Source organism: Bufo gargarizans, chromosome 5 (genome assembly GCF_014858855.1).
Source record: "Bufo gargarizans isolate SCDJY-AF-19 chromosome 5, ASM1485885v1, whole genome shotgun sequence".
Classification (NCBI taxonomy): domain Eukaryota; kingdom Metazoa; phylum Chordata; class Amphibia; order Anura; family Bufonidae; genus Bufo; species Bufo gargarizans.
Window position 1 is genome coordinate 462,972,696 of NC_058084.1, and position 26,108 is coordinate 462,998,803.

Below are 26,108 nucleotides of genomic sequence, written 5' to 3' on the forward strand. Positions count from 1 at the left end.
TGTATGCAACCGTTCAGCAGCTTAGACGGCAACTTAGCAAGTACCCCTGTGCGCCACTATAATAAAAACGGATCACCGGGGAGGCGGATCTGGTCCTCCGCTGGCAGTGAGGAGATTTTATGCACATTCAGTAATTAGTATGGTAATCAGCCAGACTTGAATGCCAGTTAGACCAGAATGCTAATTACTCTACCATGCTCCAGTCTATGATCAGCTGGTCATCAGAAGGTAAAGAGAAGATTATAGAGTCTTGAGCTTTTTGGGGGGGATATTTTTAAGGGTATGGCCACACAGTCAGGTTTCCTGATGCAGTTTTGAAAGCCAGGAGTAGAAGTCCGATCTGCCCTTTATACTTTTTTCCTTTTATGATCTACTCCCGATTTTGGCTTCCAAACCTGCATCAAGAAACCTGACCGTGCGGCCATGCCCTAATTCTTCAATGTAGTTGAAAGCAATAAATAAAAAAATGGCTGCTTATTTTTTATTCCAAGAACAGCGCCACTCCTGTCCACAGGATGTGTCTGGTATTGCGGCTCAGCTCCTTTTAGATAAATTTAAGAATTGATATGAACAGAATGATTTCCGTACTCAGTGGAAGCAGATCCCAAATAAATCAGCTCAACCATAGGAACCGATCCTTTCATCTTCCACTTACACGGAAGAGATTCTGTTCATGACAGTATAAAGAGGAGCTGCTGCCGCTCCTGGTATGTCCACTTGGCTAAATATTTGCGTTTTGTGTATTCTCTGTAAAAACGCCACACTGTGCCATTCTTCTTTTACTCCTCCTGGGCGTTACCAATCCCTTTGTTAAGGCTTAAAGGGTTGTGCCACTAATATAAATATATCCCGCCCCAACAGATATCACTCACTTTCTCCAAATACCACAGTTTATCAAGGCCGCCTTAGGGCTCATGCACACGAAACGTATTATTTTTTTTTCTGTGTCCGTTTCTTATTTATTTATTTTTTTGCGGCCTGTATGCGGAACCATTCACTTCAATAGGTCCGCATATAACAGGAAATGACTCTGTGTGCATTCCGTTTCCGTATGTCCGCATGGCCGGTCCACAAAAAAAACAATGCAGTACAGATGTATCACGGACGTCATGTGTATTTTTTTGCGGATCCGTGTTTTGCGGACCGCAAGATACATATGGTCCTGTGCATGAGCTCTTATTCTAAAGTTATTAGCCCTGGGGGATAGGAAAAAACTGCAAATTACGTGAATAAAAAAAAAAAATAAACTCTCTAAGGAGAAGTGGGAGCTAAAAGTAACTGATGGAAATAAACTTGTGAGTGAAAAGTAGTTCATGGCACAACCAGTTTAATGGTAACGCCCAGTTGACAATTTAGGAAGGGTACAAAGTAAAGTCCTAAGAAAATGCTCCAGAATTGATGTTTAAAGGAGAATGTAATTACGGTATTTATTAACCCCGACATGTCCGGAGGGCAGACCAATGTTTCCTTTCTGTCCTCGTGATTATAGTTGTTACTGTAACACAAGTGTTTTCTTCCGTTCTTGGAGTATAACATGTTGTATAGGGTCTCCAGAGCCCTCTCACTCGCCTGCCTCCTCAGGTAAGGGCCCTCAATGTGACACGTCCTGGTAAAGCCAAGGGGCGTGGCTTCCTATAAGCCCCGATGACATCATCGGGCACCTCGGGACATTACCGGGACCTGCGCATTGGGAATAACGTAGCATTCACATTTACTGTTTGCAGCACATTATTCACCCCCCGTTCTTCTTCCCTATGCCGCTCTCTCTTCTTTCCAGTTGCAGAAGACCTGTACACGGCATGTGAATTACACTGCATTTGTTTTGTTCTCTATTCTCCCAGGCTTAGTAGAAGCTGCAGTCGTTGCAGCTCCCGAAGAAGGTGTGTTTGTACCTCCCGCATGGCCGACCTACAATCTGGTGTTTTAATGGCTACGATTTGGGAATGAACTAATCCTATGGCTTTTTGGGCTCCTTGCACTAACACATTTCTGGCTTTCCGCTGCTCACTTACCTGCTCCTGTGCCTAATCACTTCTCCTGACCCCTTTTTGCTAGCAAGGGGTTAAACTCCTACCTCTCATTAACCCACTTCTCTACAAATGAATAACCATCATCTTATCCGTCAACCAATCACAGTGACTTTCCCTCCTTTACATCCCGCGATCCGGAATTCTTTTTCGCCTCCCTTCCTCTCCCTCCCAAATCCTCAGAGGCAAATCCTCAGTCCTTTTAGATTGCTTGTCTCGCTTTGTCACTATTGCGTTGGATCACAGATGATCGCTGTGTCCCGTAAGATGATGGTCATAGGCAGGGGTCGCTGGAAACAGCGATTTGTAAGAAAATTGCATTTTGTGTTTGGTGATTTTCTTCTCATTCGCCTGTTTCACATTAATCACCTTTGTGATGGTTTCTCTCTCCCTTGTAACAGCACCCGGTGAAAGTCTGCAGTTTGCTCCAAAGCGTAAAAAGTATTGGTTTATGTATAGTGTATGCCTGACTGCACCCGGTGCACTGGGCCCTCACCTCCTGGCTTTCATCATGCTGCGGAAAAACATTGGATTTTTTTAGTTAAAAAAAATTACAATTCTGGTAAAAATATGGAAATATTTGGGGCATTTACAAATCTTTTTGCTATTTCCACTTTCAAATGCACATGTAGATTCAGTAGATCCCTCGCTTTTCCTCTTCCTTACCCCTAGTAGTTAGCAATATAGGAATTAGAAGAAAAAAAAAATTGTGCCTCCCCCCTTCAAAAACAGCACTTTTGTCCTTGAGCTGTGTCTGGTATTGCAGGTATTCACTTGAATAGAGGTGAGTTGTAATACCAGACACAGCCTATAGACAAAAGTGGCGCTGTGAAAAAAAAATATTTTTATTATTTCTGGAAACCTTTTTAATCCAGCACTATAATTGCTAAAATATATATATATATATTTTTTTTTTTTTTGTTTTGTTTGGGCGTTGTGAAAAATCTGCCTTGAAGACCTTGAGGCCAAATATATATATATATATATATATATATATATATATATATATATATTTTGTTGTTGTTGTTTGTAAAGAGATTGTCAACATGGGACAATCCCTATTTGTTAGAACAAAAAACTGATTACAAAGTGCCCTCCTGGTGTGATCTCTGATGGAAACCTGGCAGTAAGTGTTCAATTTCCCTGCAGCGCCACCACAGGGGAAATTAAGTATTACACAGTTCTCAATGAACTGAATGGGTTATCAGTAGAGATGAGCAAACTTCTGTTTTCAAGTTCGGCGTCCAAGGTTTGGGTTCGGGATATCTAAGAATTCCGTTATGGATTCCGCTACCACAGACCAGAAGTTATGGTCCATAGCGGAATTCTTAGATAACCCGAACCTTGGACGCCGAACTTGAAAACAGAAGTTCGCTCAGCACTAGTTATCAGGACAGGACAGGTCCTCCAGAGAGAGATGTTCTTTGTGGCCACTCTCCACTCTGTCCAAGAGATGAAGATGCCGAACAGAGAACTCCCCTCTATTAAAGGAGTTATCCCATGAGTAATGTAAAAAATGAAAATCAAACATCGTATAGTACATGGCAGTATCTTTCTAACAAAGCTAGAACCTTCCCTGTACCTCACATGGATCCAGAGATCTCCACATTAATTGGTCTACTAGATTTATATCAAGCTGGCAGCTCAGGGGAGTGTCTTTTCTGCTGCAGCTCAGGGGGCGTGTCTCAGCTCTACCTATCACAATTCAGGAGGCAGCTGAAGGTTGAAACTGAGCATGTGCGGCCTTCTCAGTGAGCATGTCAAAGAAATAAGAAAGAAACAAACTGCAGGTGGCGCTATGCAGATACATTTTATTGAATAACTCAGCAGCTATGCTAAATTTTTAATTACATGCAATTGCAAAAGAATTCAGATCCAGCTGCTGGTTTGATAACTGTAGAATATTTTTCATGGGACAACCCCTTTAAGCACAAGTTTTCTGATACAGTATATGATAACCCCTTTAAAATGGTATTCCGGTTATCCCCTTTCTCATGATCGATAGGTAACCCAGCAGTTGGACCTCCATGATCTAATAGAGGATAACTGGACTACCCCTTTAAGGGAACGTGGCACCATTTTTTATAATGTCCTCTCGGAGGACAGCATAAACTGGTGACAGAGACCCTCTTTCATATGCAGGGTCACTTTTTTATTTTTTTCATGCAGTAGTCTTCTTAAATTCCCTATGTGCCACTGCAGCAGGACCCAAGTGCTGGAGTCCGCTCAGTGATGTGCATTTGAGTCCTTGTATTTATGAGCTCCTGGCTCCCTCCGCCTATCTGACGCTGATTAGCAGTTTTCTTCCTATACAAAGTATAAGGAGAAAGCTGTCAATTGTCCGTGGTGAGCCAGAAGCCCACGAATGTCCGGACAAAAAATTGACTCCACCCAAAAATATTGACTCTCTATCACCAGAGTATGCTGCCCTCCTATAGGATAGATTCTCTTTAAAGGGTTATTCCGGGTTTTAATGATTACCTTTATTCCTTTAGAGAATACGATGTTGAACAGTTCTGTAATATACATCTATTTAAAATTTTGCTGTCAGACCTTTATTATATCCATACAGTAGCCTCTCCCTAAAGAAAAGAAAATACTGCCATGTTTTAGTCCCGTAAATTCCATCCATAGCTGGATAAGACTAAACATGGTATCAGTCATGTGATCCTTCATGTGACCCTCACGAGTATCATGTGGCTTTCAGTTAGCTACCCAGGTATCTGACAGGTGGATAGTAGTGTATTAGAGAGCAGGACATATAAAGTGTATACAGTATTACTAACTGCAGCAGTATACCATCATGCCTGTCTGTGTAGAAGCAGATCTCTGTGTGGGGTGTTACAACATCACCTAGAGACTGGCAGCCATTATACAAATCACCCAAAGACAGGCAGCCATATAAATGCACACAGTGATGTAGTTAGTGTAAAAAAAAATAAAAAACACTATTCCACCACTAGTCCTATTTACTTATCACATGAATGTGTCCTGTGTGCTGACTCAGCACATATACATGTTATTGTAACACTGCTGCTTACTGAATGTCACGGATTACCGTATATGATGTGAAGGGTGTCACATGACTGATGCCATGTTTGTTAGGCGACTGATACATGGGCTATACCACTACTACATGTAGGGGTCAACTGTCTGATATAAGAAAGGCATGTATGCCAAATTGTAAATACATGTATATTAGAAAATTGTATGATTTCTTATTATATAAACAAATGGAAAAAAAAAAAATTTGGAAAATTCCTTTAAGTCTGGTATTGAGAGCAGTGTTGGGGTAAATGTCTTAAACACAGCTGTAATATTTGGATGGAAGTAGGCCAGACCAGCAATAAAGTGGATGACACAGCCATGGCTCGTCTACATTGTGCATTGTTTATAGGTTTAATTACATAGCTCCTACTATATATATATATATTTGTGAATGCTGCAGATATCTTTTCACATTGGGTAACCTCTTATAATATATAAAGACTGGTTCTCGGCTGCGCCGACCAATTATATAACAGGACGCCTGCTGCAGGCTAGACAGATCGGGGTGTCACTTGTTGGAAACTTTCAAACACTTCAAGTCGATCCAATGTTTTTCCTCACATGAACCTTCAGGTTTTCGAGACACTTGTGATTGGAGGTCGTCACCCGTGAATTGTGACTGATGGGATCTTTGTGACCCTCCCCTAACAGAGCTGCTGGAAGAGACCGAGAAGCTACTACAGGAGAAAATCGAGGTGCAGCGTCAGGCCGAGAAGGACTCCGGGGACCTCCACAAACAAGTGAAGGTCCTGGAAGTAGAGCTGGAAGAGCAGGTGAACCGGTACAAGGAACTGGAGCAAGAGAAGAACGCTGATCTAGAAGATCTCCGCCAGAAGAACCTTTCCTTGGAGAAGCAACTGGAGAAGACCCGCAGATTCTTAGATGTAAGTCTAAAACCTGTGCACTCTGAGGGGAGGACGGCATTTGGGGTCCAGTCAGAAAGCTTTACGTTTAGCTCTCTTTTTAACCCCTGAAAGACCAGCATTTTTTTTATATTTTTTTTCCATTTTGTTTGGCCTCTCTGCATTTCAGCAGCCATAACATTGTTTTTTTATTGTCCTTATTTTACACTATTATAATTCTGTGTACAGTCAACCCTGGGGTCATTTCTAGGTCTTCTGGGGATGACTGCACGGGGATCGCCTGATCATGTCACCGGGAAATACAGTGACCCAATTAAAGTCGGGATTCCCCTTTAACCATGCCGTAGTCAAAGGATTAAACAACCGGGTTTAATTTTCTTTCCTATTTTGGCCATTAGACATCCGAGCATCTGCTTCATGGCACCACTGGACAATCACAGAGGAGGACTTATTCTACAGCACCGTAAAAAAAACATGGCACGGTAGAATAAGGCACCTAAGGGATTGTGCCACAAATATAATATATCCCGTTCTATCAAAACTGTCTTATTCTAAAGTTATTACCCTTCCATTGCACTCTGTGGCGGAATCAGTTGCTGTAGATTTAGATTGCATCCTGTATTGGAGCCTCGTGGTGTAGGACGTAGGAAAAGCCATTGGTAACCACGAGGGATGTGGTTATTGTCACCCAGTCTGCTGATGTCCGGACACGTCTCACTGCCCTGAGGCATGATGGGACAGCAGTCACATGACAAACCAGGAAGTAGGATTCAAGCATGGGGGATAAGAGAAAACTGCAAATGAGGTATATTGAAAAAATATATATATATATCCAAGGAGGAACGGGAGTTGTTAAGGGCTCAGCTTCGAGATCACCGTAGAGGCGATTCGTGCTAATAAGTATCTATGAATTTGTATGAAGTCATTTTTTGGGGATTTTGCTAAAAACTAGTCAATACAAGCCCTCTGGTAAGTAGACAGAACACCCAGCATGACTTCTTGTTCTCCCAGTGACCCCATTTTTTTTATATTAGAGGTAAAATGCGTTGAAAATTAGATTAGGTCATCAATATCTGATTGGCATGGGTCTGACACCCGGCGGCACGCCTGCCAATCAGCTCTTTCAGGGTATTTCCAGAGCCAGTAGTTGGCGATAGAACTTCACAGCTCCGTCCATTGTGTAGTGGATGGGTCTGGTTAGTGCAGTAGTCGCTTCGAAGGGATCACTGCTGTGGACGGAGCTGTGTTCTTCTGGCACTGGAGATTCCCCCGAGACAGCCGATTGGCATTGGTGCAGGGTGTCGTAACCCCGCAAATCAGATGATGATGGCCTATCCTGAGCATAGGCCATCCATAGTAAAGCCCTGGACAGAAATTTAAAAAGTAACTTAGAGATTAGGGCCATTTTTTTGGCTCGTGATCTTCCAAATGTAGGCCCATTAAGGGCTATAATTTTAATTTGCCTCTGACCTGAGGAAACAGCTGACTCTACTCGGCCCAGATCATAGCTATTACTAGGTAAGTTTCTCTAATGTAAAATTTGTCACTGCATGAACTGTGCAAAAGACTTTGTGGAGGAAAAGAGATGCCTTCATTTGGCATGGAAAGGGTTCTTTACAGTACAAGCAGATTAACAGGTATTAACAGCAAAACAGCTTGACCTGAATGTATATGATTGTCCTTGTGTGATCCGGGAATTTAAGTTGACCTCTCACCGGGGACACCAGTGCGGCAATCATTTTCTCTACAATGGCCACCATAAGTGAGACGTAAGCTTAGTTGATGGTCTTTCAAATGAATGGCCATCCATATAACGCGTGCCAAGTCGAGTCCACAAGAGTGGGAGCTGCTTTTATAGAGTTGGATCTCTAGTCAGAGGGAGACAAGTTTTGGATATGGGCATTTAGGGTTATCCCAGTTCCATACAGTGAAGGACTGGTCTAGTATTTCTTCCATCAGCTCTTTGAGCTTCTGTCGCCAGCAAGTGTCTGGGCTGAGCCATCGCACTGGATGACCATGGCACTTTCCCCAGGAGCCCCCTGGCTAGAGCATCTCGAGGGCTCTGGCCCATCCAGCCCTGTATGGAAAATAAGTCCATTAGGGTCAGTCTGTGCCATCATGGGATCCGAGCTCATTATTTGTTGTGTGTGTGTGTTTCATGAGGTTTTCTGCTGATTTGGGTTCATCCTTGTCATGCAGGAACAGGCAGTCGATCGGGAACACGAGAGGGATGTATTTCAACAAGAAATCCAAAAACTAGAGCAGCAGATGAAAATGCCACAAAGACATCAACCCATGAATGGTCACCAGAGCAATGAGGTGAGAGGTCATATTCCTAGCTGACATTTTCCTGGGAAATGTTGCTGTAGCCGAGAGAGAACATCGCGCCAATGGCAGTAGGTGAAACGGATGGTGGACGGCATGTGACAACTAAAGAGCACTAAACACAGAAAATACACAAAAAAGTAAAAAAAATAGATTCCAGCTCTTTGTGTAATATTACAGTTAAAAGAAATATATAAAGACATTTTCTCTGCGTGTCCCAGGTGCTCAGTCATGTCCCCTTTAATCCTCCTCAATCACCTGTGTCTGGCTGTAAGACAACTGGCTGCAGCAGGAGCCCCCCCCCCCTCCTCATTTAATAAAATTATTGTTGAAGGGGTTGTCCCATTATAGACAGGATATGCCCCCCATTGTCTTATAGGTGTGACCCGCACCTATATAGAGAACGGAGCCCCGAAAGTGAAGGAGGGCGCACTGCGCATGCGCAGCCGCCCTTTATTCATTTTCTATGGGGCCGGCGTAAATAGCCGAGCGCTGGCTCGGCTATTTCCGTCGAGCCCATAAAAGCGAATGGGAGCAGTGGCCGGTCATTTGCGGTGCGCTCTCCTTCACCTTGCGGGGCTCTGTTTCCGATATAGGTGCGATGTCATGAGTGCCGCCGCCTCCTCTTCAAACAGCTGATCAGCAGGGGTGCCGGGTGTAGGCTCCCCGCTGATCAGATATTGATGACCTATCCTGAGGATAGATAGGTCATCAATATTAGGGGCTGGACAACCCCTTTAAGGTCCAGGCTATACAGGATGAGGGGTTAAATCCAATTCAAGCAATTACTAGAGTATAGTGTGTGACAACACTGATTGTGATTGTGAATTGTTGTTGCTATGAATGTCCATAGGAATCAATAGAAAACGGCAATATTCTGTATGAAAGTCACAACATCAAGCTATAATTGCCAAAATATCAGAAATTTGATCCTGTCCTAAAGAAGTTTCCAGGATTAGGAAAAATGACCAGTAGGCACACCTGTCTGTGTGTTTTGCCCATGGACAGGGCTCGCAGCTGAGAAAATGTCCTGTTGACTTCTATGGGAGAGTGCAGTTAGTCTCTGTGATAAGTGTCGAGGTCACTGTGCATGGAGAGGGAGCTGAGCGGTCATCCTGTTCGATAGATTCCTTTTACCTTTTAATCAGTATTCCGTGCAGGATCAGACCACACACAGGTTTACGTGTAGTCTGTAACCACGGGGAAACATACTTTTGCAGTGGAGCTGTGTGCACAAAACGAGCAATAAAATGGTTGCAAAAGTGCAGATACATCGTCATGTTTCTTTTTTTTTATTGATATTTCTATTCATGTGGGTCACTGATAGGTGGAAAAACTAGAAAGCAACCTTAAGGAAAAGACGGACAAGTGCAGTGAACTTCTGCTGTGCAAAGAGCAGCTGCAGCGAGACGTGCATGAGCGGAACGAGGAGATTGAGAAGCTGGAGTGCAGGATTCGGGAGCTGGAGCAGGCTCTGATCATCAGCAGTGACAGCTTACAGAAGGTAAGTCTCCGCCACATCGTGTCCTCGCACGCTATAGCTCACCGTGTACAATAATGACTCCTTAGGGCTCTTTCCCATCTGCGCTTCGCTATCCGTTCTTCTGATCTGTCAGGGTACCTTCACATGTGGCAGAAAATTCCGCAACTGAAAATCGGTTCCTTTCACCGCTTGCTGCCCCGCTCAAATGAATGGAACTGATTTTCAGCCACAAAATCTGCCACGTGTGAAGGCACCTTCAGAAGAACAGAAAAATGAAAAATACCTGATCCGTCTTACTTTGAGCTTTAGTTGTGATCAGTTTGTGTCCAGTATGTCAGACATCAGTTATTCTTTGCCATTAGTTGTGATCACTCTCCCACCGCTTGTGTCAGTTCTGTCGGACATTAGTTATTTTTCTCCCATCAGAAATAACGGAACTAATGCAAACTCATCACAACTGATGCTCAAAATAAGACGGATCAGTTATTTTAAAATTTTCTGTTCTTTCAACACATCAGAAGAATGGAAAGCTAAACGCAGATGTGAAAGAGCCACTAGGGTACGTTCACATCTGCGTTCTGAAATCCAGCAGGCTGCTCCGGCAGAGCACCGCCTGCTGGCACTCACCGTATACTGCTATTCACTGCCAAATCCCCATGGACTCTAATATGATCCAATGGTTATCCGGCCACTTTCCGGTATTAATGCCGGGTTTCGGACAGACAAGTACAGCGTTTTTTTTGTCCATCCGACAGCCAGAACAGGCTGCTGGATCACCTACCTCTAGTGCGAACCTCCCGTTATCAAAGTCTGCACTGATCAGCCATAACATTAAAAGGTGAAGTGAACATCACTTACAACTTAGGCTTCTTTCACACTAGCGTTTTTCTGGATCCGGCAGGGATCAGCAAAAAACGCTTCCGTTACTGAGAATACAACTGTCCATCATGAACTGATCCGGTTGTATTATCTTTAACATAGCCGAGACGGATCCGTCATGAACTCCATTGAAAGTCAATGGGGGAAGAATCCGTGTTCTATTGTGTCAGATAGTGTCCGAGAAAACGGATCCGGCCCCATATGCCGCCATATTTTCTTTCTTTTTTTTACCCCCTATAGAAATGGCCTATCCTTGTCTGCAAAATGGTTGTGTGCGTGAAGCCTAACTCTGAATTTATTTCCAAGGTGGAAGACAGAAGACCCTCCATTGTCGTGGGATTAAGGGGAGAGATGCCTCTCGAAGCTCAGCTGCAGGTGGAGAGAGAAGCAATAGACCGGAAAGAGAAGGAGGTGACGTGAGCTCTAAAACCTAAGAGAAGGAACGAATATATTACACATTCACCAGCTTGCCATGACCCTGCTGTGGCACCTGGAATCTAGTGCCCGGCGCCTATTTACGGCCATGAATTTCCTTTGGTAGTATGTGGAAGATCCATTCCAGTCTGGGATACCCAGGAAGTGTCCCAGAAAGCTGTCTCTAAAGCCTCATTCACACGTCCATGTCCGTGCTCAAATCTGTGAGAAGGTGGTCAGTGATGCCTCTGTGAAGATGTGGGGTTCGTGGGTCCTTTTTTTGCTGTCCACGTGTCATCCCTGTTTCACTCAAACTGCACAGCTGAAAAATAATTTTCAAAGCGTCTCTTCCTAATGATCCGTGAAACACAGTTGGCACCCATGTTGCATCCTTGGTTTTCATTGACCCATAGACTATAATGGGCGTGATGGATAGGTGAACACGGGCAAAATGGAGCATGCATCCATGCTCAAAACGCGGACCATGGTAAAAAAAATAATGTCTGAATACACACATTAAAATGAATGGGAAGGTGTGCTGTCCATGGAGAACATGTACAGCACATGTATGTGGAACACTGACGTGTGAATGAGGCTTAACACCCACATCTATTATTATCATCCGTTACAATCTTAAAGGGGTTATCCTCCCAATGCACAGGCACCTCATATAGTTTATAGTTACCCCGCTTCCTGGCACCTGTGTCGCTTCTGATCCCCGCACGGCCGCCGATGCATCTCCCCATGGCTCGGATCATAATATCCGGCGACGGGGGGCAGCCAATAGCAGGCCGCGACAGGGGCGAGCCTCCCTAACAGCTAGCCGTTAGAGATGGCATTATAGGGATTGGTTGCCTGATTTTTGATTTTTTTTGTTGTAACAGTCTTGTGCATTGGTTGTATGTGGTACTGCATATACTGTTCCTGTGTTATTCCTACTACACATCATCTCTCTATCTCTATATATATAGGACATATACAGTACAGACCAAAAGTTTGGACACACCTTCTCATTCAAAGAGTTTTCTTTATTTTCATGACTATGAAAATTGTAGATTCACACTGAAGGCATCAAAACTATGAATTAACACATGTGGAATTATATACATAACAAAAAAGTGTGAAACAACTGAAAATATGTCATATTCTAGGTTCTTCAAAGTAGCCACCTTTTGCTTTGATTACTGCTTTGCACACTCTTGGCACTCTCTTGATGAGCTTCAAGAGGTAGTCACCTGAAATGGTCTTCCAACAGTCTTGAAGGCGTTCCCAGAGATGCTTAGCACTTGTTGGCCCTTTTGCCTTCACTCTGCGGTCCAGCTCACCCCAAACCATCTCGACTGGGTTCAGGTCCGGTGACTGTGGAGGCCAGGTCATCTGGCGCAGCACCCCATCACTCTCCTTCATGGTCAAATAGCCCTTACACAGCCTGGAGGTGTGTTTTTGGGTAATTGTCCTGTTGAAAAATAAATGATGGTCCAACTAAACGCAAACCAGATGGAATAGCATGCCGCTGCAAGATGCTGTGGTAGCCATGCTGGTTCAGTATGCCTTCAATTTTGAATAAATCCCCAACAGTGTCACCAGCAAAGCACCCCCACACCATCACACCTCCTCCTCCATGCTTCACGGTGGGAACCAGGCATGTAGAGTCCATCCATTCACCTTTTCTGCGTCGCACAAAGACACAGTGGTTGGAACCAAAGATCTCAAATTTGGACTCATCAGACCAAAGCACAGATTTCCACTGGTCTAATGTCCATTCCTTGTGTTCTTTAGCCCAAACAAGTCTCTTCTGCTTGTTGCCTGTCCTTAGCAGTGGTTTCCTAGCAGATATTCTACCATGAAGGCCTGATTCACACAGTCTCCTCTTAACAGTTGTTCTAGAGATGTGTCTGCTGCTAGAACTCTGTGTGGCATTGACCTGATCTCTAATCTGAGCTGCTGTTAACCTGCGATTTCTGAGGCTGGTGACTCGGATGAACTTATCCTCCGCAGCAGAGGTGACTCTTGGTCTTCCTTTCCTGGGGCGGTCCGCATGTGAGCCAGTTTCTTTGTAGCGCTTGATGGTTTTTGTGACTGCACTTGGGGACACTTTCAAAGTTTTCCCAATTTTTCGGACTGACTGACCTTCATTTCTTAAAGTAATGATGGCCACTCGTTTTTCTTTACTTAGCTGCTTTTTTCTTGCCATAATACAAATTCTAAGGGTCCATTCACACGTCCGTTTTTTCTTTCCTGATCTGTTCCGTTTTTTGCGGAACAGATCAGGACCAGATCTGGACCCATTCATTTTCAATGGGTCCTGGAAAAAATCGGACAGCACAATGTGTGCTGTCCGTTTCCGTTGTTCCGTTCCGCATGTCCGTTTAAATATAAAACATGTCCTATTCTTTTCCGCAAAATTCGGATCCTGGTACAATACAAAGTCAATGGATCCGCAAAAAACGGAAGACATTCGGATGTCATTCCGTATGTCTTCCGTTTTTTGCGGAATCCGTTCCTGGAAACACATAGCAATTTTTTTTTTTTTTTTATTTTTTTTTAAAGAAATCCAAACAACTTTATTTGATTATTGAAATGTATACATGTTTCCGTTTTTTGCGGATCTGCAAAAAACGGATGACATACGGAAACATTTCAGGAACAACGGATCCGCAAAAAACGGACCGAAATTCGGATTATAGAAAAATACTGACGTGTGAATGTAGCCTAACAGTCTATTCAGTAGGACTATCAGCTGTGTATTCACCTGACTTCTCCACAACGCAACTGATGGTCCCAACCCCATTTATAAGGCAAGAAATCCCACTTATTAGACCTGACAGGGCACACCTGTGAAGTGAAAACCATTTCAGGTGACTACCTCTTGAAGCTCATCAAGAGAATGCCAAGAGTGTGCAAAGCAGTAATCAAAGCAAAAGGTGGCTACTTTGAAGAACCTAGAATATGACATATTCTCAGTTGTTTCACACTTGTTTGTTATGTATATAATTCCACATGTGTTAATTCATAGTTTTGATGCCTTCAGTGTGAATCTACAATTTTCATAGTCATGAAAATAAAGAAAACTCTTTGAATGAGAAGGTGTGTCCAAACTTTTGGTCTGTACTGTATATGTGTGTATGTATGTTCCGCGATCACTCAAAAACGCAACCTTCGATTTTAACTAAACTTGGTGTACACATCCCTTGCTACCTGGAAAAAAATCTTGTGGGGGTCTCAGCTCTCTAGGACGTACCGTTTCTGAGATATTGCCAAAAAATGACCTGCATTAGCCAATACAAGCCTGCAAGTCTTTCTCTTCATATCCCAACTGCCATACACACGGTCACATGTCCCTTATCAGCCAATAGAAGCTCGCAGGCCCTTAGTCTCCACATACACACAGTTTTACCCCAGGTTTCCATAACAACCCAGCCATTTTTCTTCACTGCTGTAGGTCAGCTTTAGGCTACAGCTACACGATGACATGTGTCACGCGATAATAAGTTGCACGACACAGAGGGCACAACTACACCGCTACATGTGTCGCGCAACATTTTTTATAATGATAGTCTATGGTGTTGCACTGCGACATGTGACATGCTGCGGCATCTTGGATGGATTTTTTTGCAACTGTCGCATCGCAGTCGCAGCATGTCGCAGTGCAACACCACAGACTATCATTATAAAAAATGTAGAGACAAAATGTCGTGCGAAACATGTCGTCGTGTAGCCCTAGCATTAAAAGGGCAGGCTGCTGTGGAGGTCACTGTTAAAGGGGCGGACACTGGTGGTCACTGTTAAGGGGCAGGGGCCACTATTAAAGGGGCAACTGCTGTGGAGGTCACTGTTAAGAGAGCGGGGTACTGTGGAGGTCACTGTTAAGGGAGCGGGGTATTGTGGAGGTCACTGTTAAGAGAGCGGGGTACTGTGGAGGTCACTGTTAAGGGAGCGGGGTATTGTGGAGGTCACTGTTGAGGGAGTGGGGTACTGTGGAGGTCACTGTTAAGGGAGCAGGCCGCTGTGGAGGTCACTGTTAAGGGAGCAGGCCGCTGTGGAGGTCACTGTCAAGGGAGTGGGGTGCTGTGAAACTCACTGTTAAAGGGGCGGGCTGCTGTGAAGGTCAAAGTTAAGGGGATGGGCTGCTTTGGAGGTCCCATTTTAAAGTGGCGGGGCACTGTGAGGGGGTCAGTGTTATGGGGGTGGGGGACTGTGGAGTTCACTGTTAAGGGAGCAGGCCGCTGTGGAGGTCACTGTTGAGGGAGTGGGGTACTGTGGAGGTCACTGTCAAGGGAGTGGGGTGCTGTGGAGGTCACTGTTAAGGGAGCGGGGTACTGTGGAGGTCACTGTTAAGGGAGCGGGCCGCTGTGGAGGTCACTGTTGAGGGAGTGGGGTACTGTGGAGGTCACTGTTAAGGGAGCAGGCCGCTGTGGAGGTCACTGTTGAGGGAGTGGGGTGCTGTGAAACTCACTGTTAAAGGGGCGGGCTGCTGTGAAGGTCAAAGTTAAGGGGATGGGCTGCTTTGGAGGTCCCATTTTAAAGTGGCGGGGCACTGTGAGGGGGTCAGTGTTATGGGGGTGGGGGACTGTGGAGTTCACTGTTAAGGGAGCAGGCCGCTGTGGAGGTCACTGTTATAGTCGATACTGTCGATATCTTTTAATGACACACAGAAACATTAAATGAAATAGATGAAATATACCCGTGCGAAGCCGGGGCCTTCTGCTGGTTTATGAATAGAATTGCCAGCTGGGTGTTACCAGTTTGGGGGGGGTTGTCACTGCATAGTCTGCCACTGTCCAATTAGTGCTGCCTGTTGCAGACTGGCAAGGTCAATTATAACACCCAGTTGGTAATTTATTCTAGGAGGATTAAAAGAGGAAGGACATGACATAGAGTTATAAGAATACATGCTCCAAAATTATTTTATGGGGAATATGAGTAGTTACTAATACCGACATGTCAGTAGAGGGGACAGCTCCTCTTTAATTTATTTAGATTGTTCCTAAATGTCATGTGGTGGGGGAGAGGGGACAGAATCGTTCAGGATTAGATCGGTGTACCCGAGGCCTTCCAGCAGCCGGTTTTTCTCCCACCGCCACCTTTATTCAGCGGTGTGTACCTATTAGTACAGGCGGCAGAAATCCTGCCTTGAAGCTTCATTCTCTCCTGGTTTTGTCCCACAGATCACAAACCTGGTGGAGCAGCTCGAGCAGTTCAGGGAAGAGCTGGAAAATAAGAACGAAGAGGTTCAGCAGCTTCACATGCAGCTGGAGATCCAGAAGAAGGAGGCTCACACCCGCCTGCAAGAAATGGAGCAGGAGAATAAAGTGCTAAAGGTGCGATAATCATGGAGTAGCTCAGTGGTCTCCAACCTGCGGCAAAAACTGCAGCTCTAAACATGTCTGACAGCTCCGCAAGCAGTCTGGGCACAGCTGGAGTTGGTGCCACGGTTAAGGACGACTGGAGTAGACTCATGGTGTTCATCCACCTACACGGTGTCAGTCAGGAATAATCCGCAATGTCCAGCAAGAGCGCAAACAGTATTAAGTCTTATCTAATCTAAGAGATGTTGGGTTATAATGGGCCACTAAACCTGCTTTTTTTATGTTCTTTTTTATATATTGCATTATAACTAAGGGGGGGAAAAATCGTCTTACGATCAATGAGGCAGATTTGCTATTGAAAATGTGTTAGTTTTGTGTGCAAGGGGTGTGGCTTCACTGAAAGGGGTGTGTCCTAAAAGCAGCTCCATGCTCCGAAATTTTTGTAGTGAAACTGCGTCAACTTAGGGTACTTTCACACTTGCGTTTTTCTTTTCCGGCACCGAGTTCCGTCAAAAGGGCTCAATGCCAGAAAATAACTGATCAGTTTTATCCCCATGCATTCTGAATGGAGAGCAATTCGTTCAGGATGCATCAGGATGTCTTCAGTTCAGTCTTTTTGACTGATCAGGCAAAAGATAAAACCGCAGCATGCTACGGTTTTATCTCCGGCCCAAAAAACTGAAGACTTGCCTGAATGCCGGCATTTTTTTATATAGGAATGTATTAGTGGCGGATCCGGCATTCAAAAAGGTGAAAAAAATAAATGCCGGATGACACCATTTTCTGACTGATCAGGCATTTTTAAGACTGATCAGGATCCTGATCAGTCTTACAAATGCCATCAGTTGGCACACGTTTTGCCGGATCCGGCAGGCGACGGAACTGCTTGCCGGATCACTCTGCCGCAAGTGTGAAAGTAGCCTTAGTAAAGTTTTTTTCGGCGAACCGACAAAATTCTGGCACATGGAACACATTTTTGGCGCACGCATGGAATTCTAATCTAAAACTAGCACAGGATTTACAGTTCTCCAAATTGACAAAGGTCCATGCGCCCGAATAGTAAATTTGTCTAATATAAAGACCGTGATTTGTATTCTTAGACACTGTTAGTAAATCTGTCCCAATGCTCCTGCATTTTTTGTGGCAGCAGCACAAATTTGCAATGTGAGTGACATAGGCTCTAAGTCTAAGTATCTGATTTACTTTAAGGATGAAGTGGAAAACACACAACTTGAACATCCGGAAACTCTCTCTTCTAAACTGCTTCATCCCAAACCTGGAAAAACGGAGGAGTTGTTGCTGTTGAAAGACCAGGAAATCGACCACCTCAATGAGCAAATAGGAAAACTGCAGGCACAACTGGAGGCAGCAACAGATAATAAGGTAACGGCCAGATCTCCAGTATTAGACTGGAGTCATTTAGGAATCAGTGACTTCATTATTAAATAGGTAAGGGAGCTTGTAAGCAGGATCATCCCTGGGCAGATGTGTCACCTTGGTGGCACTCCTGCAGCTTCCCTTCATACAGTTGGCTATGATTGACACATCTCTCCCTAAACATAGATAGGGAGAGACCTATCAGTCATATTGAACTGAGTGTGGTGAGACGCCCAATGGGCATCCCCCTCTTCTGACTCTGGCACATAGAAAATTCTGAGGAAAAAAAGAATACAGCAATCCCTTCTTTTCATTTGATTCTATTTTGTCTGATACTGCGATATATGTGAAACTGAGAAATATATAAGATAATTGTCACAGTCCCCCCTTCTCCTCAATGTCTTGTGTCTGGCTGTAAGACAACTGGCTGCGGCAGGCGCCTCGCCCCTCTTCTCTGTCTCAAATAGGGAAAAAAGTTTCTTAAGACCCTCCTCCTTGGTCATGTTCTCGAACCCGAAAGAAATTTTTTATAAATCAGCAGAAGCTGTAAAGGGGTTTTTAAGTAGCCAGAAGGCCCCACAAACCCACTATAATTAGTGATATTTTAGTCATATATCACTTGTAGAAGATTATTTCTTCATCTCAAAGTTATGTAGATCGGACACTTAGGAACCCAGCCACATGATGCTTCTCTTCTGAAGATCTTCATCACATCCTTTACAGGTTTCCAGTTTGGGTTATGGAGGTGCTGTGGACGTAGCCAAAACCATTCCTCTCCCTGGATTCCGGAGTTTGCCCATGTGCCAGGCAGGCGAATAGTTCTGGCAGTGTCCGTAGCACCTCCTCCATCCTGACCTGTGGAAATGACCTCCATGTCTATAGACCAGATGGGAAATATGGTAAACGATGTGACGTCAACATAAGATGGATTTACAGAGAAGGTGCATCCATGCAACTTTGATATATGAAACGTTAGAGGTGTTGGTCCATCTCACACATTGGTGGCTTATCACTAGGATAAGCCATCAATGTCAGATAGGTGCAGGTCCCACCTCAGAGACCTGCTCGTATCTCCAGAGCGGTGTCTCCAGCATGTCCAACTATTTTCTGAACTCCCATAGTGCTATGCAAGTGCAGCCACCGCTCCATTCGCCGCTATGGGACTGCCGGAAGTAGCCGTGCTAGGGCTCTACTATTTTCATAAATTTCAAGCAGCTGCTCTCTATTCACTGCGGGGGGGCCCCATTTTGGAGGTAGGTTTGGGTCCCAGAGGCTGGACCCCGTATCTGTCTGACATTGATGGCAGTGTTTACTTCCACCATTCATTTTTGGGTTACCGTAATTGTTCTTTTAAGACCATGTTTTCTCTAAATTGCGTCTTAGGGTTAAACATGAATTATTAGAATTATGAGACCTGTCACTAGTTTATTCTCGCAGCAAGTAGGGTCGTATGAGCTTGCTGACAGGTTCCCTTTAAAACGGTACCTCATCTAAAGACATGTACATTATATGTTATTTTGTTATGTATTTTGGATGGAAGTAGAATCATAAGTTTGATTTATTTTCCTTAAACTTTCAGGTGATTGAAGAGAAAAATGGACAAATTAAGGCATATAAAAGCCTGATTAAATGCTTGAAGAGTGACCAGGAGCAGCTGAAAAAGAACAGCGAAGAGGAGATCGAAAAGCTGAATGAAGTCATAGATAAACTGCAAGAAGAGTTGTCTCGTATAGAGCAGAAAGTCACTGTGGACTTCACTGATAAACACCAATATGAAGACAATATGGCTGACAAGAAAGGGATTTTACAGCCAGTGATTGGTCAAGGAGATGCTTCATTTATGAATATGGAAGAAGAGGATGCAAGTAAACCACTGGTGAACAATATGGTGGTGGAGCGTGAGAACGCCTTTAACACCGAAAGGAGGAACGAGATCTCCGCAGTCTCCTCAAAGCAATTGTCTGAGCCCTTACCGGAGGACATGCAAGCTACTCTGCAGAATATGGAGTCCAAATTGAAAGATATGATGGACGTTATTAAAAGTAAGGATGAGCAAATTATAATGCTGGAGAAGGAAACGCTAGTCATAAAAGATCTGAAAGAGACCATTAAAAAATATCAGATTGAACTTGAAGACAATAAGCAAAAATCTACAGATATGGAAAGTTCTGTTAGCCCCAAAAAACTCAACCTACCTAAAAAAACTGAAGGAAGTAATGCTGAGGAAATGCCCCTGAACAAGGAGATGGTTGTGGCCAAGCCTGAAATGCAACATGTAGAAGAACTTGAAAATAATTTGGAGTCTTCAGAAAACCTTGTGAAGAAGAATAGAGATGACAAAGTCAATACTGAGAAGTTGACTGAAGAATTAAGAGAGCGAACTGCTCAGTACGTGGCTGTTGAGGCTTTGCTTGTGTCTGTGCAAGAGGCTTCCAAGGATGCAATACAGCGACTTGAGATTCAGTTGCAAGATCTGCAGACAACCCTCCATGAGAAAGAGTCACAGCTCATCAAGGTGACAAATGCATCTTCCCTCCTTGAAAACCAAGAAATAGAGCGGCTAAATGGTGTGGTCGAAATTTTACAACAGAAATTGACAGATGCCGAGAGAATGGTCAAGGAAGCAAAGGAAAGTCAAAGGGAAACTTTAATCGAAAGCACTGAAATTCTTCGGCAGGAGGTAGACCAAGATGAGGGTGAGCTGGCTAGGATGAAAGCAGAACTGGAGACAACTAGAAAGGAGATGGCCCTGTTGGAAACAGAGTTGGAAAAGCACAGATTGTTGCAAAGGCCTATAGACGTAAAGAACAGCGAGGAATCTAAGAAAATTGAAAGCAGAGTAGAAGAGACCTCAGTAACTGATCTAAAACAAACAGGAATACTTTGGCAGAAGATAGACCAAGATGAGGGTGAGCTGGCTAGAATGAAAGCAGAACTCGAGAAGACTAGAATAGAGATGGTCTTATTGGAAAAAGAGCTGGAAAATCACAAATTGTTGAAAAGCCCTATACATGTAGAGAACATCGAGGAATCTCAAAAAATTAAAGGGTCTCCAGTGACTGAAATAGAACAAACTTTGTCCAAAAAGACAATGGAGTCATCAGAAGAAACTCAGGTTCTGACTACATCCATGGATGAGACCATCATTACTACAATAAAGAGCATGGAGTTACAGATACAAGAGCTTCAAAATGTTATACATCTTAAAGACGCAGAGTTATTGCTGTATGTGAATCAGAAAGACTTGCTCGACCAGCAAGCGAAAGAGATCAAACAACTGAAGAAGGTTCAGGAGGATCTGACCAAAGAAAAGCAGGAAATGTCAATGTATTCTGACATCACAACGAAGGAACAGGTACAAAAAAGCCCAGATGGTGGTGATGCCTTACAATCAGAACTTGAGGACACTAAAATTGAAAATGCTTTGTTAAAAGAAGAACTAGAAAAGTTTAAAAACATCAAAACAAAAGATGTTATGAGTCGAGCACAACACCAAGATGCCTCAATAGAAAATGAGGAAAGTGTTCTTCAAATAGAAGCGGGGAACACCTTGACTACTACAAATGACATGGAACTACATGTGCAACAGCTCCAAAACATCATAAATCTCAAGGATGCAGAATTGTTGCAGTGTGAGATTCAGAAGGACCTGCTCAACCAACAAGAAAAAGAGATTGAAGAGCTGAAGGTGGTGATTAGAGACTTCTCAAAAGCTGAGATGAAAGTCACAATGGATTCTGGTGCCACAACAAAGGACGGGGAAAGTCAAACAAGCCATATACCAACTGTTACAGAAAACAGAGAAGTCCAAAAAGATCATGATGACAACAATGTTGTGCAAGCAGAACTTGAAGAAACCAAAATGGAAGTGACTAGGTTAAAGAAAGAACTAGAGAAGCAAAAAGAGTATAAATTACATGAAGACGTGAAGATGGAAGGCGACCTGAAAGCAGAGTTTAATGAGAGGGCTAAAGAGCAAGCGCAAAGGGTAAAGCAAACAGAGCCTTTGGTCAACCAAGCATTGTGGACATCCACAGAGGAGACCACACAAAATATTATCCACAACATGGAGTCGCAGTTACAAGAGCTTCAAAATGTTGTACAACAGAAGGATTCGGAATTAAAGCAGTATCTAAACCAACAAAACCTAGTAAACCAGCAATCAGCCGAGATTGAACGACTTCATGATGTGATTGAATCACTAAACCAACAACTGGGAGAAGCTGAGCTGAAGAAGTCCTCTATAGCCAAGTTGGAAAGTGAAGATAATGAGAAGGAATTGAGACAGCTGATGAATGGTGAGACCACTGTCTCCAATTCAGTAGATGGAAAGGAAGACTCAAGGCAATTACTAAGGGCCAAGGACAATATAGACGGCCAAGTTTCTTCACAAAGCAAGTCTACTGGCGATGAAACTCATGATGTTGATGGTGTAGAGGAAGCACTGAGAGATAAGACTGCACAGCACTTAGCAAACCAAGTCTTGCGCACCTCTGTAGAGGAGATGATGCAGAACACAATAGACCTCATGGAGTCTGAGGTGCAGGAAATACAAAAAGTTATTACAGAGAAAGACTTGGAAATTTTGCTCTATTTAGAAGAGATCGAAACACTAAGAAAGCAGGTCAAAGCCGAAAGCGATCAACACGGTCAAATGATGTTGGCCATGGAGGACACACTCAGGGAAAAAGTGGCTGCAGCTCTTGTGAGTGACGCCCAGCTTAAAGCCGTCCAAGCACACACTAGACAATTGCGTGAGGTTGATAGACCTGGCATGATGGAGGAAGAAGCGCAGATTCATATTTCTAAATCTTCAATGGGGGAGGAAGCGGACGCAAAATTGTCTGCACTCTCTTTGAGACTGTTAGAGCTGGAGAAGCAGCTGTCCGACCTCCATGAGCAGCTACATGTGGAACGGGAACAGGTTTATATCGCAAATCAACAAGCAGAAGAGAAGCAGAGACAACTCCAAGAACTGCAGCACGTCTTGGAGACAAGTAGAGGGAATATGTATGTAAACCGGGCCGAGGGTGAACCGAACACTGTGGACTCTGCACTATCCCAGGTAAAAGCTTATTCTGCTCATGAGCTTGTGAAAAGACCGTTCTTGCAGAAGTTTAATAATTGTAGTCTATTTTTTTATTTGATTTTTTACTTTTTGAACCCCAAAAAAATATTGGTAAAATTAAAGAGGTTCTCCGGGCTTTTTCATATTGATGACCTATCCTCAGGATAGGTCATCAATTACAGATCGCTGGGAGTCCGACACCTGGCACCCCTGCCGATCAGCTTTTGTATGTCTATGGGACAGCAGCAGCAGACAGGAAGGGAGACGGCATGTGGGCACTGTGCGTGCTGTCTCCTCGAACAGCTGATCGGCGGGGGTGCCGGGCATAGGACCCCCCGCCGATCTGATATTGATGACCTATCCTAAAGAAATGTCATCAATATGAAAAAGCCCGGAGATCCCCTTTAATTCATCAGTCTGGCTAAAGGAAACCATAAATGCCAGGGAAGTTATGTAGTGCCTGTGGATTGATACCCCCAGCTGAATGATTTGGAAGTGGGCCCAGAGAAGTGTGTATACAGCAGCCATGCAGAGCTATGTGTCGCTATGGACAGACTACAAGTAAAACCCCAAATAGATGCATCCTGCAGGTACATGTCCCTCACATCCTTCTGCTCCCTTGTCTTATTGACAGTACAGAGAATAACACAAGACTGCCAGATCAGACTACACAGGGGTTGTTTGTAGTCTGTTACCATGGAAACACTTAGCTCTGTATAGGAGCTGTAGACCCCAAATGATTTTTTTCATTTTTTTCTTTTCTTTTCTTTTAGTTGCATTAAAGCAGTAAAACAAATGTTTGCAGAATTGTACCTACCCTTTAAATCCTCTTTATGTGTAGTCTATTTGGTTTTGTGATTTACTCTCTCATATTACAAATTGGTTTTGTGACTTACGCTCTCATGTTTCCGTGTATCCGCAGAGAAGGGTTAAACCGCCTGTGGGCAACACTGTGACCGATCTGGAAAACATGCTGCAAAGTATTAAAGAAGAAGCGACAGCTACCAAAGAAGAGCTGTGCCATTACCGAGAGGTGGTCGAGAAGCTGAAAGAGGAGCTAATGGTGGGGAGATGCTGCTTGACCTTCCTACTAACAATACTGACCTCCACAATAGTGTCCTGATGTCTACCGATTACTAGTAACAGGGTCCTAGGTGCTGCTATGCAGTGCTGGCTACTTTTACAGTCGCGTTTGGTGCGGATCCGTCTTGTATCTGCACAGACTGATCCGCACCAATAATGAAAACGCTTGTATCTGATAATAACGGATCCGTTTGCATTATTCATTCAAAAAAAAGTCTAAGTCAAAGCGGATCCGTCTTGACTTACATTGAAAGTCAATGGGGGACGGATCCGTTTTCAATTGCACCATATTGTGTCAGTGAAAAACTGATCCGTCCCCATTGACTTGCATTGTAAGTCTAGATGGATCCGTTTGGCTCCGCATAGTCAGACGGACACCAAAACGCTGCAAGCTCCGTTTTAGTGACTGTCTAAAAATCGCAATGGAGACTAAAGGCAGCCAAATTGATGCATTCTGAGCGGATCCTTATCTATTCAGAATGCATTGGGGCTTGACTGATCCGTTTTGGACCGCTTGTGAGAGCCCTGAAACGGATCTCACAAGCAGACCCAGAAACGCTAGTGGGAAAGTAGCCTTATGTAAAGCTCCTGTTCCAGGGTCCCCACCTACCATGTGCGGTCTGTAGTCCTGGTATGTGGCGGAGGAGCCTTTGGCTCTCATTAGTCACCAGGGCAGCTGTTGTTTCTGCACCCCCTTAAAGGCATAGGCGTGCGCAGCCTATTGCATTAGGGTGTGCACCCTAAAGCACAAAAACACACGCCCCGCGCACGTGTGTATTTGTGTATTTATGTATGTATGTATATATATGTGTGTGTGTGTGTGTGTGTGTGTGTATATATATATATATATATATATATACACACACACACTGTATATATATAATTATATACACACAGGCTGGGCCTCACCCTAGTATTGCCGTGACTCCGCCTCTGCACCTAGGAACAATATATATAGGGGGGGGGGGCACATAATATACCACAGTCAAAAATGGGGGCGGGGGGCACTAATAATTTCCACCATATAATCATACTACTGAAAAAAACTAAATAAGTATATATAAATAAGATTACAAAATAGGAGAGTATAGGAGAGTATTGCGGTATGCAGGGGTACCTTTTTATTGTACTATCCTAATACTTAAAAGACAAGCTTTCAAGAGTTTTCCTTTCTTCCTCGGTTTTGCTTCATACCTGAGAAAGAGAGAAACACTCTCCAAAACTTTTCTTTAGAGTTTAAAGCAGTTTCAGCACTATAATAAAATAATTTACCTACAAAAGAAGCCATTCAGTCGTCTGCTGTGCTGTCCTCTGCTTGCTTCCGCGGATCTTCCCCTCCTTTCAGTCTCTCCAAAGTGCGCAGGTGCCCTGTTATGGGGGATATGTGGATGACACAGTGTTATGGGGGATCTGTGTATGACACACTTATGGGGGATCTGTGGATGACACACTTTTATGGGGGATCTGTGGATGACACATTTTTATGGGGGATCTGTGAATGACACATTTTTATGGGAGATCTGTGGATGACACATTTTTATGGGGGATCTGTGAATGACACACTGTTATGGGGGACCTATGGATGACACACTGTTATGGGGGACCTATGGATGACACACTGTTATGGGGGACCTGTGGATGACACACTGTTATGGGGGACCTATGGATGACACACTGTTATGGGGGACCTGTGGATGACACACTGTTATGGGGGAGCTGTGGATGACACACTGTTATGGGGGACCTGTGGATGACACACTGTTATGGGGGACCTGTGGATGACACTGTTATGGGGGACCTATGGATGACACACTGTTATGGGGGACCTGTGGATGACACACTGTTATGGGGGACCTGTGGATGACACACTGTTATGGGGGACCTGTGGATGACACACTGTTATGGGGGCTCTGTGGAGGACACACTGTTATGGGGGGATCTGTGGATGACACACTGTTATGGGGGATCTGTGGATGACACACTGTTATGGGGGACCTGTGGATGACACACTGTTATGGGGGACCTGTGGATGACACACTGTTATGGGGGACCTGTGGATGACACACTGTTATGGGGGACCTGTGGATGACACACTGTTATGGGGGACCTGTGGATGACACACTGTTATGGGGGACCTGTGGATGACACACTGTTATGGGGGACCTGTGGATGACATATGACTGAGGAGGGCTATCAGGGGACTTTATACAGGGGTAATATAACTGAGGGGTA

General features: G+C 44.1%; 1 protein-coding gene across 10 annotated transcripts in view; it reads left to right on the plus strand.

Annotated features, from left to right (window-relative positions):
• The window catches only part of AKAP9 (A-kinase anchoring protein 9), a 241,452-nt gene that overhangs the window by 184,343 nt on the left and 31,001 nt on the right, over window positions 1-26,108 (plus strand). For 9 of the 10 annotated variants that reach the window (XM_044292951.1, XM_044292944.1, XM_044292945.1 and 6 more), the window contains 9 exons: window positions 1,842-1,880; window positions 5,727-5,959; window positions 8,138-8,257; window positions 9,591-9,767; window positions 10,932-11,036; window positions 16,208-16,360; window positions 17,558-17,731; window positions 19,305-22,790; window positions 23,716-23,856. In XM_044292951.1, coding sequence (XP_044148886.1) covers window positions 1,842-1,880; window positions 5,727-5,959; window positions 8,138-8,257; window positions 9,591-9,767; window positions 10,932-11,036; window positions 16,208-16,360; window positions 17,558-17,731; window positions 19,305-22,790; window positions 23,716-23,856 — 4,628 coding nt within the window. The remainder of the gene's footprint in view (window positions 1-1,841; window positions 1,881-5,726; window positions 5,960-8,137; window positions 8,258-9,590; window positions 9,768-10,931; window positions 11,037-16,207; window positions 16,361-17,557; window positions 17,732-19,304; window positions 22,791-23,715; window positions 23,857-26,108) is intronic. The other variant, XM_044292948.1, reaches the window with a different exon arrangement.